At 66.4% G+C, this 16661-nt stretch overlaps 4 protein-coding genes across 5 annotated transcripts; 2 read left to right on the top strand and 2 right to left on the bottom strand.

The window, feature by feature from the left end:
- The first annotated feature begins 142 nt into the window (after positions 1-142).
- Positions 143-4067, top strand: CHLRE_07g347500v5 (uncharacterized protein). Its single transcript, XM_043064492.1, has 4 exons — positions 143-322; positions 408-474; positions 567-624; positions 746-4067. Exons 1-4 carry the CDS (start codon positions 301-303, stop codon positions 3725-3727), a joined length of 3129 nt encoding a protein of 1042 aa, XP_042923060.1. The 5' UTR covers positions 143-300; the 3' UTR covers positions 3728-4067.
- A 3-nt stretch (positions 4068-4070) lies between these two features.
- On the bottom strand, positions 4071-8742 carry CHLRE_07g347450v5 (uncharacterized protein). The gene is made up of 2 exons (XM_043064491.1): positions 7916-8742; positions 4071-7774 (listed from the first exon to the last, which is right to left on the bottom strand). Exons 1-2 carry the CDS (start codon positions 8680-8682, stop codon positions 4717-4719), a joined length of 3825 nt encoding a protein of 1274 aa, XP_042923059.1. The 5' UTR covers positions 8683-8742; the 3' UTR covers positions 4071-4716.
- Positions 8743-8870: 128 nt separating this feature from the next.
- Positions 8871-13672, bottom strand: CHLRE_07g347400v5 (uncharacterized protein). Its single transcript, XM_043064490.1, has 6 exons — positions 13408-13672; positions 13241-13312; positions 12954-13133; positions 12321-12757; positions 11796-12009; positions 8871-10411 (listed from the first exon to the last, which is right to left on the bottom strand). Exons 1-6 carry the CDS (start codon positions 13519-13521, stop codon positions 9617-9619), a joined length of 1812 nt encoding a protein of 603 aa, XP_042923058.1. The 5' UTR covers positions 13522-13672; the 3' UTR covers positions 8871-9616.
- A 100-nt stretch (positions 13673-13772) lies between these two features.
- On the top strand, positions 13773-16661 carry CHLRE_07g347350v5 (uncharacterized protein). Of its 2 annotated transcripts, XM_043064488.1 has the most exons (7): positions 13773-13841; positions 13920-14000; positions 14084-14142; positions 14229-14274; positions 14396-14584; positions 15773-15841; positions 16290-16661. In XM_043064488.1, the coding sequence occupies exons 1-7, from the start codon at positions 13836-13838 to the stop codon at positions 16458-16460; spliced, it is 621 nt and encodes a 206-aa protein (XP_042923057.1). In that variant the 5' UTR covers positions 13773-13835; the 3' UTR covers positions 16461-16661. The 2 variants fall into 2 exon arrangements, with proteins under 2 accessions (XP_042923057.1, XP_042923056.1); XM_043064489.1 differs by lacking the exons at positions 13773-13841; positions 13920-14000; positions 14084-14142; positions 14229-14274; positions 14396-14584 and adding an exon at positions 15523-15630.

Below are 16661 nucleotides of genomic sequence, written 5' to 3'. Positions count from 1 at the left end.
GTTGCTATAATTTAATGCTCGGACATAGGTCGGAGCGGGCTCCCAGCCCATGCACACGGGTGCTTTGCGGGGGATCTTGGCTTCCGGCTTGGCAGGGTTACTGTTTACGCAGCTTTTTCGCTCAGACATTTAGAGGAAATTACACATTGGCACCGGCTTGCCTTGTTTGCTTGCGCACTCGGTTGCTTCACACCCTGGAAGGGGTGGCGTCAGTAATTATGCACATCTTAAGAATGCAGACTTAGTTAGGACAGAGTGCAACGCATCAACAGCCCCGGAAGCGCCACGCTGCGAGGAGCGATGCTTCGCTGGGGGCGACACGGTGCGCAGAGGCTAGATTCTGCACATTCTGCGTGCAATTAAATCGATTCTCAAGGCCAGGAGCTGTGGATCTAACTTACATGTAGGGCTGCGGGAGCGCCGGACGCCGAATGCAGAGGACCCGGGGCCAAGCTCGCGGCCGACCCAATTCACGTAAGCCTTGTGCACTATGCAAGTGGTGCTATGATTATGTCTTGCGCGCCCAGATGCCTGACCCGCGCAGCGCACTCATGCTTACATCGCAGGCCGGCTCCTCTATGGCAGCACGCCTCAGCACGCTCACAACGGAGGCAACTAGAAAAGGTTAGCAAGGGACAGGCTAGGGGCGAAAATCCAGCTCAGGCTGTTCGGGCATGAGCCGGGCTTCAGCTGCGACTTGCTCCCCCCACCTTGCTTCCTCGCCCACCGTGCTGCCTCCCCACAGGACCTAGCCGTGCTTAGCCGGACGCTGTGCCGCAGCCAGCCGTTTAACTCAGCCGCTGCAACCGTAGTTGTGCCGCTGGAGCCCCAGCACCAGCACCACCACCACCAGCACCACTACGACGATGACGACGACGGCGACGACCGCGCGCCCTCGACGTCCGGTCCCGCCAACCACGCCCCTGCCGGGCGCGGCCGCGGCCGCGCCGCCCCCGGCCGCGGCCGCGGTCGCGGCCGCCACGCCGTCCCGCCTCCCGCGCGCCAGCCGGGGCTACGGTACGAGAAAGAGGTGGTGCCGCTGGCGCGTGAGGCGGAGCGCGACCTGCTGCCGGACGGGCATCCCAACACGCCGTACCGGCGGCTGGCGTACCAGCTGCGGCAGGCCGCCACCGTGCAGGAGCTGCAGGCGCTGATGCGGGCGCACCGCGACGACACCAACGTGTGGGGGCCGCACCACACCGCGCTCACGGTGCACCGGCTGTCGGCGCTGCTGTACCCGCGCGCCGTGGCGGCGGGCGCCGCCGACGCCGATGACCCCGAGCTGACGGACGCCCGGGCCACCGCTAACGGCATGTCCAGTAGCAGTAGCAGTAGCAGTAGCAGGAGCCGTACCAGCAGCACCAGCGGCAGCAACGGCCGCAGCAGCAGTGGCGGCTTGAATGCGAACCAGCAGCAGCGCATTGACCCGGCGCTCAAAGCCGCGGCCAACTCGATGCTCAACTCGTTATCCACGCGCCTAACCAAGCCCGCCGTCCGCCAAGTGCAGGGCTTCCACCTCGCGCGCCTGCTCATCTGCATGACCTGGCTCCACTTGGCGTGGGGCCCGCAGGCAGAGGCCGTGATCGCGGTGTGCGTGCGCGAGCTGCTGCGCCCGCGCGGCGACAAGCTGGCGCGGGTGGCGGCGGCGGACCCGGTGCTGTTCGGGCGCCTGGTGCGCGCGCTGGCGGTGCTGATGCCGCGCCACGCGCCGCTGTGGGTGGAGGTGCAGCGCCTGACGCTGGCGTCGCTGCTGGCGGCGCGCAGCGAGCGGCAGGGCGGCGAGCGGCAGGGGGCAGGCGGCTGGGACGGCTCGGCGGGCGGCGGGAGCGGTGGAGGCAGTAGCGGCGGCAGTGGTGCTGTGCGCTTGTGGGGACCCTCAAGTGATGGGAGCACCGGGAAGGGACCTTCCTCTGCCGCCGCCTCTGCCGCGGCCGCGGCCGAGCCGCTGCCGGACGCCTCCGCCGCGGACCTGATCAACGTGGCCTTCGGCCTCGCCGCCTCCGGCCACGTCCTGCCGCCCGTGTTCGACGCCCTGCGAGAGGCGCTGCTGGCGCAGCCGCTGGCCGGCGCCGCGGGGCCCGAGGCGCTGGCGTCGTTGGTGTGGGCGTGGGCGCGCGCGCAGCAGCCGCCGGGGATGCTGTCGCGCCGCGCGCTGGAGGCCTTTGAGCCGCTGCTAGAGGCGGCGCCGGCGCGGCCGTTGGGGCGGCTGCTGTGGGCCATGGGCGTGCTAGGGCTGCGGAACCAGGCCTTCCTGGCGGCGGCGGCGGCCGCCATCACGCGGCGGCAGCTGGTGTTTGCGTCGCCGCAGGAGCTGGTGAACGTGACATGGGCGTTCAGCCAGCTGGGCTTCAGAGTGGTGCCCGGCGGCTGGGGGCCGGGCGGTGCCGGCGACGCGGCAGGGGCGGGGGAGGCGGCGACGGGGCCTGGCGCAGGCAGCGGGCGGCGGCGCGGGCCGCAGCGGGGGCCGCGGGCGGGGCAGGAGGAGGAGAGCGAGGACGGGGTGGAGGACGAGGAGGGGCAGGGGCAGGCGGAGGAGGAGGAAGTAAGGCATGGGTCCGGGCGACGCGGCGGCAGGCGCGGCGCGGGCGTTGCCACCAGCCTAGCAGCAGCGCGCGCTGCGGTCGAGTCCGCCGGCTTTGACGAGGACGAATCGGCGTCCGCGTCCGCTGCAGCGGCAGCGGCTGCGGCGGAGCAGCTGCGGCCGCTGCCGCTGGCGGCGGTGCAGGACTCGGTGGCGGCGCGCACGGCAGCGCGCGCCGCTGCGCCGCCGCCGGAGCACGGCACGCCGGCGGCGCTGTACCGGTGGCTGGCACACTGCTACCTGCACAGCTTCACAGGCAGCGCCAGCAAGTGGACCATGTCCGATTCGCAGCTGGCGGCGCTTGCCGCCGCCTTCGCCGCCGCCGGCTACGCCAACCGCCCGCTCTTCTACACCATGGGCCGAATGGCGATGCGGCGCCTGCCCACGCTCACGCCCGCGGACTTCACGCAGCTGATCGGTGCTTTCGCGCGGGTGCGGCTGCGACACGACGCGCTGCTGGAGCGCGCGTGCGAGCTGGCGGAGGCGCGCAGCCGCGACTTCACGCCGCAGCAGCAGGCGCAGGTGCTGTGGGTGGTTCAAGCGCTGCTGCCGCGCGCGCGCTTCGCGGCGCTGGCCGCCGCGTTCAGGCAGCAGCGGCAGGAGGGGCAGCAGTGGCAGCAGCGGCAGGAGGGGCAGCAGCAGCGGCGGCCGTGGCAGGCGCGGGAGGAGCAGGGCGGCGACGATGACGGTGACGGGTCGGCCTGGGGTGGCGTGGTGGCGGTGGAGGCTGGCGGCCGCTTCGCGGTGGCGGCGGCGCCGCCGCCGGGCTGGGAGGGGCCGCGGCCGGGCGACCCGCTGCGGCAGCAGCGGCAGCAGCTGGCGGCGGCGCGGCGCGGCGTCGAGCGGGTGCCGGTGCCGCTGCTGCCTCTGGATGTGCCGGCGCACCTGCTCGCAGATGCGGACTGGGAGTCGGACCTGGAGGACGACGACGACGAGTTCGACTTTGAAAATTCGGAATCCAACAACCGCTCGTACGGCAGCGACTACGACGGCAGCGGCGGCGGCGTGGATCTGGGTGGCGAGCAGGGGGCGGCGGGCGGCCGGGCGCGCGCGTCGGCGGTTGACGGCACGATGTGGGGCGGGCGCCGGCGGAACTCGATGCGGTCGGTGGATGAGCTTGAGGAGTGGGGCGCGGCGGCGCAATAGCTGGCTGGAGTAGGGAGGGTGTTCTTTGGGGAGGGCAGAGCCTCGTCAGGCGTTTGAACTTGGGCTGTGTGCTAATCTGTTTGTGATGGTGTGTGCTGATGCTGATAGTGTGTCGCAAGGTTGCTGGCCAGGGCAGTACGGCACGCGGGATGTGCGGCCCGGGGACCTCCCACCCAAGTGTTCATGAGTATGAGAGGGAGACACGTATGAGAGACGACGATACGTGAGCCGATGAGCATACGTTGGCTGCGCTGGGAACTGAGTGAGCCTGTGAGATTGTAGGCATGTGTGGGCAGGCTTGCTGCATTGCAGAAGCAGCGCAATGTAACTGCAGTGGCTTCAGACCGACATTAAGCAACCGTTATAGTCAATCCGTGAAGTCCCGTTATAGTCAATCCGTGAAGTTAACACATGAACAGCCTTCGCAGCCGAGGCTCTGCAGCAGCAAAACAGGCATTACCTCGCACATGAGCAAAGAGATGCAACGGCCACCAATGCTACGACGCCCAACGTGCACATTCGGTTTCAAGCATCTTCAGTAACAATGCCATGCCGCATCGGCTGCGTCGCTACCCATCACCGCCTTCACACCTGCAGTGCCTCGCTTCCGACCCCATCCAACTCAAGTTGCGTCCACATGCACCGCGCTTTTGGTTTGTGGCCGCTGGGATTTCCGTAACTGTCGTGTTGCGTGCCCTGTGTCCAGTCTGTCCGTGCTTAAATGGGCCCGGGACACAACGGACTTGGGAATCTGCGCTGCACCACACCTCTCGCATCCTGCTGGGTGATGAATTGACACCTGGGAGCACGGGACATGCATCCAGCCCATCGCAGCCTGCTTTGGTGCAATTACGGCCAACCGATAACTCCCACGCACCAGGCCCCACTCTAAGCACTACCTACCCTGCATTCATGTCAGGATGCACTGCGCTGAACACCCGGTGTACCCGCCGATCCCGGCCAGCTCGCCATCCTTCCCTGCTTCTTGTTTATTTGTCCTGCTGCGATGACGACGGGCCGGCACCAGCGGTACCGCACATCGCCTTGTGCCCCGTCCGCCAGTGCGCCACCTGGCACTCGCGGCAGCAGTAGGCCACCGCGCCACCGCAGCCGCCGCCACACGCCTTGAGCGGCACCTCCGCCTCACTGCCGCCCTCCAGACTGACGCATGCGGGGTTGGAGCACAGCCGCGGGACCCCCAGCCGCACGTGCGCCTCAGACAGCGGCAGCGACGCAATGCCCTGCGGCGCCGCCCCCGCGATGAGGCCCGCCCAGGGGCCATGCCGCCGACGCATCGCCGCCTGCAGCGCCCTGACGACACGGCGCCACTTGTCCGCGCCGCAAGCCGCCACGCGCCCAGGCTCAAGCAGCTGCAGGCAGCTGCACGCCAACTCATACTCGCTCCGCAGCAGGGGGTCGGTCACGCCGCTGCTTACAAACGTCCAGTGGCAGCTCAGCGCAGCCGCCATGGTGGGCTCGGCGAACATCGACGTCAGCCGCGGCGAGTGCGACGCCTGCTGCCTCCCGCACTCCAGCGTGACCAGGCCCAGCGCCGCCTCCGCCAGCGCCGGACAGAGCGCGGCGCAGTGCTCCCGCGCGGCCGACAGCTCCGGCTTGGTGCCCAGCACGCGCTGCACGCCGACCACGACCGACAGCGCCACCTCCAGCAGAGCCGCAAGCCGCAGCTGCGCCATGAAGAAGGCGTGCAGCTCCTCAGCCAACGCCGGCGCAGACCCGCCGCCCGAGCCGCAGTCGTACAGCGCGCACGCCTGCTGCAGCAGGAGCGCCGTGACCTCCAAGACAGGGCGCAGCAGCAGGCAGGCGGCGACGATCGAGCCCCCGGCGCCCGGGTTCGGCCTGGCTTTGCCTGTGGTCCATGCGACCCTATCGCCCTGCACTACGGTGAATATTCCTAAGGCCCTTCTGGCGAGCGGCGGCAGCCACAGCCGCACGACCAGCGCGTTGATGTGCCCCAGGTGGTGTGACGACGACCGCAGCGCCGGCAGCAGCCAGGCCGCGCCGTCCGGCGGCACAGCGACCTCTGCCTGGGCGGTGCCGCCGCTGCTGCCGCCACTGCTTGCAGCATCGCTGCCACTGCCACTGCTACTGCTACTAGTGCTAGTGCTGTCCAGCGACGCGGCGTGCAGTAGCTGGGTGGAAGCCGACGTCGCCGCCGCCGCCGCGGCCAGCGCCGCCGCCGGTTCGGCTGCCAGCCTCTGCACGGCGCCCGCGAGCACGTCCAGGTACTCGGTCGCCAGGGAGCAGGCCAAGCCGCTCGGGGTGCCAACAAAGCGCCTGGGCACAGAGAGATGGGGGGCGGCGGCGGAGGAGGGGGTGGTAGTGGTGCGGGTAGTGCCGCTCCGAGTGACGTCGGCATTCGCCAAGGCCTCCGCAGCAAACAGCGCGTGGTCGTGGCTCTTCACCAGCAGCTTCGCCATTGTCGCCACCAGCGACGCGGCCTCGCGCGGCGGCGCATAGACAAGCAGCTGCGCCAGCCTCAGCCCGCAGCCAGGGCGCGGCAGCAAGGCCTCCGCAAGCTTGAAGCCGGGGCTGGGGTCATCTGGCTGCAGGCCGCAGCGCCGCAGCGCTGGCTCCAGCAGGCACGGCACGACGCGCGCCGCCAGGGCGGCCTGCAGGGCCGAGCCCGGCGGCGGCAGGGCGGCGCCGCTGGGCGCCGGCAGCCTGCTGGGGCCGCTGGGGTTGGTGGTCTGCTGGGTCGCGGCACCCAGCTCAGCAGGGCTCGCTGCCGCTGCCGCAGGCGCTGCCGCTGCTGCAGGCGCGGGCGTAGCCGTGGCAGCTGCCGCTACCGTTGCCGCTACCGCTGCCGCTGCTGCAGGCGCGGACGTAGCCGCGGCAGCTGTCGCTGCCGCTGCTGCAGGCGCGGACGTAGCCGTGGTAGCCGTGGCAGCTGCGGCAGCGGCTGCACTCCTGCCGGCCGGCGGGCCGGGCTGCAGCTGCGCCGGCGGCGGAGGGTCCAAAAAGCACAGGGCAGCTTCCGACACGGTGGCGCACAGCGTCTCAACAGTGTGCGAGCCCGGCTGCTGCTGCTGCTGCTGCAGCAGAGGCAGGGCAAACATGCCGCACAACTGGCGCCACCACAGCTGCGCTGCCGCGCGCCAGCGCTCCTGACCCATCCGCCGCGCCATGCACGCCTGATAGCGGCCGCCGCCGTTGCTGCCGCCGGCACTATGCCTGCGATGGAACAACTGGGAGGCTGCGTTGGACGATGCTTTTGTATAAGCGAGCATGGCGTCTGCCGCGGTGAGCACGCAAGGGGGCCGCACGTGGACCGCCAACGGGATGCCGCTGACCTGCGCTGCGTGGTAGTTGGCTGAGGCCAGCGACACGTCTCCCACCCGCAACAGCAGATCGACGGCTAAGGCACGCGTCAGGTACAGGCGCGTCGCCGGCGGCGGTGCCGCCGCATCCGCTGCCGCGTCCGCTGCCCCGCCGGGCCCGGCAGCCGCTGGTCCTGCCGCAGGTCCTTGCGGCGCGGTCGTGACTGCTGCCACATCATCATGCACAGCGTCGCCAGCGCCTGTTGCACCCGCCGCTGCGGCCGTGGCTGCTGTGGCTGCTGCGGTTGCCGGCTTCGCGGGTGGCGGCCCTGCCGCGGCGGCGCCGCCGCCCCCGTCCGCAGCAGTGCTTGCCGACCCCTGCCGTTGCGGTTGCGCGCCGCTTGTCGTGCCTGCACCAGGGCGCGTGCTGACCACCGCAATGAGGGCCAACAAGGGCCGGGGCTCGAGCTCGTCGGGGCCCGCCTGCACACCGGCAGCAGCGACAGCGGCATCAGCTGAACCGCTTCTGCTGCGGCGGCCGGGTTGGAGGCAGCGCAGCGCGTGCAGCTGCTGCTGCGACAGGCCGTAGCCGCCGCCGCCGGGCTGTAGCTCGGGCGCGGCGGCGTGCAGGGCGGCCAGTCCCATCGCCATCACGGCATAGCGGGTGCAGGGGCCGGCCAAGACCTGGGCAACGTCCGCCGCAACGGTCGGAGCCAGCAGCCGGGCGAGCGGGGTGGTGGTGCCCATGTCTCGCAGGATGACGTGCAGCCTGTCGCATGCATGGATGAGGGCGTGGTTTACGAGGGGTGGGCGAGGAGCTTAAAGCAGATCGGGGTATAGTCATCCCGCCCTTTACACATGTAATGCTTGTGCCCAGGCGCGAGCTGCCACTACCGCCGGCGGAGCTCACCGCTCAACGGCCCAGAGGCAAGTTCGGTAAGCCGGGTTTGCCTCCTCCGACACGCCGCCTGCGTCCTTGCAGGTCTGCAGCCATGCACGAGACATGTGCTCGAGAGCCCCACTGCTCGCCAGGGAGCGCAGGAATTCCGGCAGCAGGCTGCGGTACAGGCCGGCTATACCACGGTGCGCCGCTGGCAAGAGCTGCTCCAGCTGCTCGCCGAATGCGGTGTCGCTGCTGCCGCTACTGTCACTGCAGCTGCCGGTGTTGCCACTGGGGCTACCACTGCCGGTGCTGCTGCCGCCGTTGCCACCGCTGCTGCCGCCGCCACCTGGACCTCCAGCTGAGCCGGCTGCTACTGCTGCTGCGACAGCGTTCGCCAGCAGGTTGACGAGCGCGGAGTCCGCAAATAGCGCCGCCTCCAAAAGTACAGCCAGCAACTTGAGTTGGGGCGTCAAGCCCATCGGCGACGACGGCCGTGCTACGAGCTGCCTTGCAAGCGCCGGAAAGGTGTCCGACCGCACCAGCGCCAGCGTTGCTTGGCCCAGCAGTAGCACGGCGTCCAGCGACACCGGTGCGCGCTCGTTAGCAGCTCGCGTCACGTGCGCCCACCACGTTGCCAAGAGGCGGCCAGCCCCAGCCGTCACGGCCATAGAAGTGCCGGACGCCTCGTCCTCAGCGCGCACGCCTGCGCTGACCAGTCGCAGCAAAGCCGAAACCGCGGGCTTGTGCTCCGGCAGCGCGTCCACTACACCCGCGTCTTTGATCAAGGCCTGCATCGCGCCTAAAAGCTTCTTGCAGCTGTGTTCATGACTTGGGCGCGCGATGACTTTTTCTAATAAGGACGGTAACTTTTCCAGCGCTTCCGCAGCCTCCTTCTCTAAGCGTGGAACTGCGGCGTGTGCAACATCCTTTCGCCGCAGGATAGCTTCTAATCGGCGCGGTGCCATTTCGCGCTTTCGTTTGTTGGTGTGCGCCGTTTGACGCCGAATTTACAAGTCAATACAGAGTATGAGTTGTTATTATTAAGCGCCTAGTCCAAGCTGGCAGCCCTTAATGCGCCCGCAGCCGTTGAGCACTTGAGCGCTCTTCCCGGAACCGCCGTTGAGCGCTCCCCGGAACCGTGCCTCCACGACTCCCTCTGTTACTGGAGCACCCCATATAAATAGCAAGGCATTTCAAGTGCGGAGGCATGCGGAGGCACCTAGTCATCCCGCAAGGCACTGGCCACGTCCATGCTGCTCCCAGTCCCCCAAGCCATCCTTAACATCCTGCATCATCACAGCAATCCGCTCGCATCTACCCCCGGACTAGCTCCGTTGTGGCGCCCTGGGGCCTGACGTGGCTTCCGCCAACGCCGCATACAGCACCACCTGCACATGAATCGTCAAGCGTTCGATATCCACACCTCTCGCTCGCCTATTCACAGCAGCAAATGGGCATCACACATGTTGAAACACACCACGACCACCACGTCGTCCTGCTGAATGGGCACGCCACGGTTAGCCACTGCCACCACCCGCCTATCAGCCCACGGCGGCTCGAGACGCATTGTCCGCACCTTAGCAATGCCCCACGCTGCCACGTCACACATCCTCTGCCTCACGCTCCACACCGCCTGCCGCGGAACAAGTCTCACTCCACCAGACTGACGGATAATGTACACAAGCACACAAACGCGCACATGCACACGCACATACACAAGTGAGCGCTTTACTCCGCTAACGTCACGAACTTGTCGCACACGCGGAACTTCTTACTGCCCCTCAACTCCTCCAGCACCGCCTCCAGCGCCGCCAGACTCGCGTCGCCGCCCTTCTTGCTCTTGGCTTCCTTCTTTTTCCCGCCTGCTGGACTGCTCGAGCTCAGGCCGTGCGATTCCTCTAGCTGCTTGTGCAGCTTCTTCAGCTTCAGCCGCCGCTCCGGCGCATCTGCGAGCAGCTGCCTGACTAGCGTGCGCCACTTGGGCTGCTTGCCGTCAGCGGCTGCGGGCTGCGAGCTCCCCGCCTCGGCCGCGGTGTCGCCAGAGGGCGCCGCGGCCGCCGGCTCGTTTTCCTGCTTGTCCTTTTTGCCCTTCTTGTCCTTCTTGGCTTTCTTGCCGTCCTTCCCGCTGGGCGCCGCCTCCGGCGCTGCAACCGCCGCCGCAGCCTCCTCCTCCTTGCGTTTCCGCTTGCCGTCCTTCCCCCCGCCCGCTGCTGCCGCGCCCTCCGCCGCAGCCTTTCTCCCCGAGCCGCCTGCTTCCCCTGCTGCACCCGCCGCCTTGGCGTCAGCCTCCGCCTGCTCCTTCTTGGAGAGCTTCACCACAATGCGCCCCTCGTCCTCGCTCTCCGAGTCCTCCGACCCGCTGCCTGAGCCGCTGCCCTTGCCTGCCTCCTCCTCCTCCTCCTCGTCGTCGCCGTCGCCCTCGCTGATCTTGGTCTTGGTGCCGCACCAGCGCGCGCCCGCCACCTTCTTAGGCATGTCGCTGCGGCCCAGGCCCTGTCGCCCGTGTGCTGCGCCGTGCTGGGCCTGCGGAGCGGAAGACAGTGGAGCGCGAGGGCGGCACATGATGGTGTTGGAGGCGTGACAGCGGGACGGTGAACGTGTGGATGAGGAAACCGTGCAGGTGAGTGCTGTGTGCATGCGTGCGTGTGTGCTGTGATGGTGGTGTGAGAGTGTCGCCGAGTCTTAGTATTGGGCAGGCACATACAGCCGGCGCAAAGTGGTTACCAGGGCGGGTGATTTCGCGTGCACTAGAATCCCACCCAGCGCGCATGGTGTAGGCGCGAAAGGTCCCTTGGCCCGCTTCAAATGAGAATGTGTAAGATTGTGTGTGTCCGTGGGAGAGAGTGTCGCCGAGTCTTAGTATTGGGCAGGCACATACAGCCGGCGCAAAGTGGTTACCAGGGCGAGTGATTTCGCGTGCACTAGAATCCCACCCAGCGCGCATGGTGTAGGCGCGAAAGGTCCCTTGGCCCGCTTCAAATGAGAATGTGTAAGATTGTGTGTGTCCGTGGGAGAGAGTGTCGCCGAGTCTTAGTATTGGGCAGGCACATACAGCCGGCGCAAAGTGGTTACCAGGGCGAGTGATTTCGCGTGCACTAGAATCCCACCCAGCGCGCATGGTGTAGGCGCGAAAGGTCCCTTGGCCCGCTTCATATGGGAAGTGTGTGAGGTTGTTTGTGTCAGTGGGAGAGAGTGTCGCCGAGTCTTAGTATTGGGCAGGCACATACAGCCGGCGCAAAGTGGTTATCAGGGCGAGTGATTTCGCGTGCACTAGAATCCCACCCAGCGCGCATGGTGTAGGCGCGAAAGGTCCCTTGGCCCGCTTTAAATGAGAAGTGTGTGAGGTTGTGTGTGTCAGTGGGAGAGAGTGTCGCCGAGTCTTAGTATTGGGCAGGCACATACAGCCGGCGCAAAGTGGTTGCCAGGGCGAGTGATTTCGCGTGCACTAGAATCCCACCCAGCGCGCATGGTGTAGGCGCGAAAGGTCCCTTGGCCCGCTTCAAATGAGAAGTGTGTGAGGTTGTGTGTGTCAGTGGGAGAGAGTGTCGCCGAGTCTTAGTATTGGGCAGGCACATACAGCCGGCGCAAAGTGGTTGCCAGGGCGAGTGATTTCGCGTGCACTAGAATCCCACCCAGCGCACATGGTGTAGGCGCGAAAGGTCCCTTGGCCCGCTTCGTTGTGCTTGCTCTTGCTGCGCTTGCGTGTGCGTGCCATGACGTGCCTCCCATCCCAAAAAAACTTCCGTGCCCATTCCTGCAGCTACCCATCGGCCGAGCTGATGCCCAGTGCCCCTCCTCCCATTCCCCAATCCCTTCCCAGATATGAGGCTGCCTCTGTACCCGGGTAAACCCGCGTTCCGACATGCCCCTCCCCGGGCCCCCCTCCCCGCCCGCCCGCCTCCCGCACCTGCTCGTACAGGTTCTCCTGGTCCTGCTCACGGAAACCCGTGATCTGGATCTTGGCGCGCCCGCCCTCCACCTTGCCCTTGAGCTCCTGCCGAATGCTGCCCATGCGGCCAGCCCGCACAAACATGCCCGCCCACCACGGCTTCTTCCCAGGCTCCCACTGTTCCTCCGGCTGCGGCTCCGGCGCTTTCGGCTGCTTTGCCGGTTTGGAGGCGCTGTGCGTTCGGGGCAACAAGGACAGGAGCAAGGGGCGTCAGGGAGTGGCCAGGCCCTGCACACCGTACGCTATGCTTGCGCCCGCAACCCCGCAAACCCGCTCCCCGTCCCCCTTGTGCACCCCACCGCGACCACATCAGCACCGCATCCCCCCCCTCTAACACTGCATTGCTGCAAAGGCGCACCCGCAGAGGTGCAGCCGCGGAGGCACACACACACACACACAAACACACCGTCTGCGTGTTCCCTATTTCGCGTTACTCCTAACACACACATACACACGCAGAGGACCCCAGAGTCGCCGCCTCACCTTGGCCCCGCCGCCGCATCCTTGGCCGCCGCCGCCCTGCCGCTGCCGCCCGCCTTCTGCTCCTGCTCTTCATCCTCCTCGTCGCTGCTGCTGTCCTCCTGCTGCCGCGGTGCGGCGCGCACCTCCGCGATCACAGGCATGATGAAGCCCATGGCGCCGGCGCCGGTGGGGTCCAGGCCCTCGGCGTCCGCCGCCTCTTCCGCCGCAACCTCCTCCTTGGCAGCTTTCATCCCGCCCAAGATGGCGTCCAGGTCGCCCGCGCTGTAGTTCTTAACGAGCTTGGCGCGCTCGCGCTTGTGATAGCGGCCGACGTGCGACGCAAGCTTGATGCGCTTGGCGCGCGCCGCCTCATCCTCGCTGTCGCTGCCAGAGGAGGAGGAGCCGGAGGAGGATGGGGAGGCGCTGCGCTTGCGCTTGTCCTTGCCCGACTTCTTGGCCTGCTTGGGTGTGGGGGCGACAGGAGGAAGGGGGGCGAAGCGTGTGAGGGTAAGGGGAGGAGGTGGGGACGTCGGGAGCAACATGCGCGCGTGTTGTGATGCTGGGGATGCTTGAAGCCTTGCGCACCGCCCAACCCCCCACCGCCACGCAAGCAAAGTCAACGCCCCGCCTCCCACAACCGCTGCAGCCTCCCACCTTCTTGGTGTCGGCCTTCTTTGCGGCCTTCTTAGGGGCCTTGGCCGCCGCCTCGTCGTCGGAGCTGCTGCTGTCGTCGGCAGCCGCGGGGCGCGCCGAGACCTCTTTCAGGTTGGCCAAGATGCGGTCAAAGCTGACCATTCCCGTAGTCCAGTCGCGAGTATTCTGCGCGTTCTCTGCCTGTCGGGGGCATCGCAAACTGAGCTTCAGTTCGGGCGCGCCGGGGACAACATCGGCACGCCATCGGCAGCGAGTATCAGAACCCTTCTTTGGGCCCGTCGACCTACCGCGCCCACGCCCATGGCGTCGTGCTTCTTCTTGACCTTGACATGCTCCTTAATGCCTTGCTTTTTAGCGCCCTGCAAAACGCGCCAGAGGGGAAGGCCGCCGTGAAGCTCGGCCGCCGCAGCCAAGGTGGCTTAACTCGCTGCAAGAGACCTTCCGCAGGACTCACCAATCCTTCGCCTTCCTTCCATCCCATCGACTCCAGTAGCTTGTAGCCAGCGGAGCTCTTGGCCACGCCCTGGAACAATTGCGGAGGCACCGCGACTACTTCTGGGGCCGCCATTTGTGTCATAAGCGGCGACAACGAGGCCGTCAAGCCGTTCCCCGTTCAAGACTTGGAGTAACCAAGCCGTTAGTATGGCCCCGGTCACGGCGCCGATGCAGCCTTCTGATGCAAGGTCAAGGCCGTTTTCCTAGGCTTGCGGAAGCGCTACCACATTTACTAGCTGCATGCACAACTCTGCGTATAAGGATGCTTAAAAATAGAGGGGCGTAGCAAATACCGCTTCACTTGCTCCCGCTCAACAACGCGGCATAGTCTGTTTTGGCAGGGCTTTCAAGTATAGACAAGGCCAAATCATTGTAGAAGAATTTTAAATGGAGGCAAGTCCGCTCAGATTGCACGCGAAGTCTGCCTGCGAGCTTACGCGGGCGAGGCTGACGCTTCACTACTTGCAACAGGACGATCTGTATGGTGGAGATCTTTATGGGGACGCAGGAGGGGAGTATGAAGGGGGCTACGGTGACGATGTGCAGGTGGAGGTGAGCGGCAAGGCTTCCAGCGCTCGGGAGGCGGGTGGTGCGCCTTCAGAAGTACTGAGAGAGCTTGTCGCGTCTCGCTGTAGGGGCTGCAGGCAGCGGAGCTGCTGGGCGGTCAAAAGGCGGGCTCAGGCTTGCCGTCAAGGTAAGGCACGCATCAGCGCCGGACTCCAGACCTCTGCGTGCTCGTATACAATAGAGCTAACCCATGCACCACGCCTCTATGTGCAGAGACCTCTTTCACGACTTACCGCCCGCACAGCTTGACGAAGTCAAGGTGGGCCGGCGCAGCGCTGCGCAGGGTTTGAGCGGGGGCAGTCCTGACGCGGGGGCGGTTGCCCTGCTGGGCCGCCGGCACCGACCTTGCTTACCCAACCCGCCCTTTTGCACGCTCTCAGGACACGAAACTAACATCGATGGGCAGCGGGCAGCAGCAGCAGCAGGCACAGCCAGCAACGGACCGGTGGCGGGTCGCAGTACGGGACATAGCTGGCGTGCTGGGCCTCGCGGTCGGGAATCGGGACCCGGACACGCACACAGTGCTGGAGAGCGTGCGGCGGCTGAAGGCGTCAGACACGAGCGCGCAGGTGCGGGCGAGGGTGCGAGGAGGAAGAGCCGGAGGCGGCTTTGTCCGTGCTGTTCGTGGCTGAGGCGGTGCCAGCGGCGGTGGTCATACTACGTGTGGCGGCCGTGGCAGCGCCGCTGCTTCTTATGCAAACATGCACGACTGGTGCGCGGCTGTAGTATCGCATGCGGCTCCTTCGCTGCAAGGGCGAGGGCTGCGCGCATGCAAAGAGCGCTGGCAGCAGTGGCATTCGGCCAATGCCGCCAAAGCGCGCAACGGTGGTGCCATGGCAACAGTCTGTTCGTGAGCCAGCAGGTTGCGCTGTTTCGCCCTCGCGCACGGCCCGTACCAGCCGTGTTGAGGTGCCAAGAGCAGACACTTCGTGCGTGCAGATGGGCCTTGCACCTGTGCGGGCCGCGCTTGGTGGGCGGTGCCGTGGCTGTGGCCTGAACGCATTTCGTGAGCGCTGCGGCGCGGGTGGGGCATGTCGGCGTTTGCCGGCTTGGCGGTTACATGAGCACGTGCACATGCCAGCACGCGCACGCATACAAATGCATCAGAGAGCATGGCAACGCATAGGCATGAATAGGAACGCACCGATGCGGCGAAGCAGCGATGCAAACAACAGCCCAAGGGCTGGTGCACATGGTTGCTGCAATGGATCCGTGCAATGTTCCATGGTGCAGCTCGTTTGCACAGCGTATGCGTGTCGTGATACGTCGATGTCACAAGCAAAGGGCCCATGCGCTGCTGCACACCTTGCTGCCAAATCATCTAGGCAACATTCCGTGGTGCCGCTCGTTGCGCTATGTATGCGAATCCAATGTATCGTGTCGAGCGTGCGTTGGTTACGAGTGAACGACGCGTTTGAGTGCATGAGAGTCAGCTCCCGTGCTTGGTTTGCTCTATGGTTTGCGTTCCATGTTTGTGACCCGGCATTAATCTATGATTCAATGGTTACGGTAGCTGGCTTTTGTTTGAGCGGGCTGCGGTAGCTGAATGTCAGTGCTGCTAGCGACGTCACTGTGCCCGTGTCAGTGCCACTGCCGCGCTGCCGCTCGGACGCAGGTGCGTCACTGGCCTCGGTGAACTTCACCGGTGCACCTACCAGGCCTGTCTGCCCTGGCTTACCGCTGCGCGCTGTCTAATTGCCAGCCGATGCATTTTGTGGTGAATGCTGCCTGTCGCGCATGTGCCGGTCGTGCTTCAGGAGGAGCTGCGCAAGCTGCGGCGGCGGGACGCGGCGTTGCAGATGCAGCTGGCTGACCGCAGTCTGGAGGTGAGGAGCCGGGCGGCGGGGGAGGGAGAGGGGGTTACAGTCATGATAAGCTAAGAAAATGGTAGACGGTAGGCAGTCTTGGGGGAACAGCAATCGGGGTAGGTGGCGGGGGTTCCGGCATGCCTCATCAGGCGAGGGAGTGAGGCTGGGGCGGGGCGCAAGGTGGCGGCACGCGGGGTGGGGCAGGCTGGCGGAGTAGTAGCGTCCAAAGACGAGTCGCGTTCTCAGCACCCGCTGTTGAATAATCACCGTATGTACATATGGTAGCAGGTGCAGCTGTCAGGTTGCACAGCGCTGTTGTGTGTCGTGCTGTGCTCCCTTGGCACCTCATGCACGCCGCGCCTGGCAGCCCACGCAGCTCCTCAGTCGGGCTCGTGCATACCTCCTGGACGGCCAACCCCCCTGTCCCACGCCTTCCAACCGCCTCACTGCACCCGCTGTCACACAGGCGCTGGAGTTGCGGCGCGAGCTGGCCTCCGCCTCCGCCGCCGCCGAGCCCAGTGTGGTGCAGCTGAAGCAGCTGATGCTGGACCCCGCGGTGGCCAGGGAGTTCGCCAGGCTCCGGGCGGAGCTGGAGGCGGCGCAGGTGCGGGGGCGCGGCGGGGGTGTGAGGGCGTGAGGGAAGGCGGGAGCGGGGCAGGAGCGTGACGGGGTGAACGGGAGGGCGCGAGGGGGTGTTGGGGATGATGGCGGCGGGACGCTGTGGGGGAAAGTGACGAAGGGGAGAGCAAAAGCGTGCGGAGGAGGTGGGACGTGTGGAGGCTATGGAGAGAAGGACAGGGGAAGAGGCAAAGAGGGAGGTGTGCCCGCGGGCGGGCTA

This window comes from Chlamydomonas reinhardtii, chromosome 7 (genome assembly GCF_000002595.2).
Source record: "Chlamydomonas reinhardtii strain CC-503 cw92 mt+ chromosome 7, whole genome shotgun sequence".
Lineage (NCBI taxonomy): Eukaryota > Viridiplantae > Chlorophyta > Chlorophyceae > Chlamydomonadales > Chlamydomonadaceae > Chlamydomonas > Chlamydomonas reinhardtii.
This window is presented reverse-complemented; position numbering and strand designations above follow the sequence as displayed.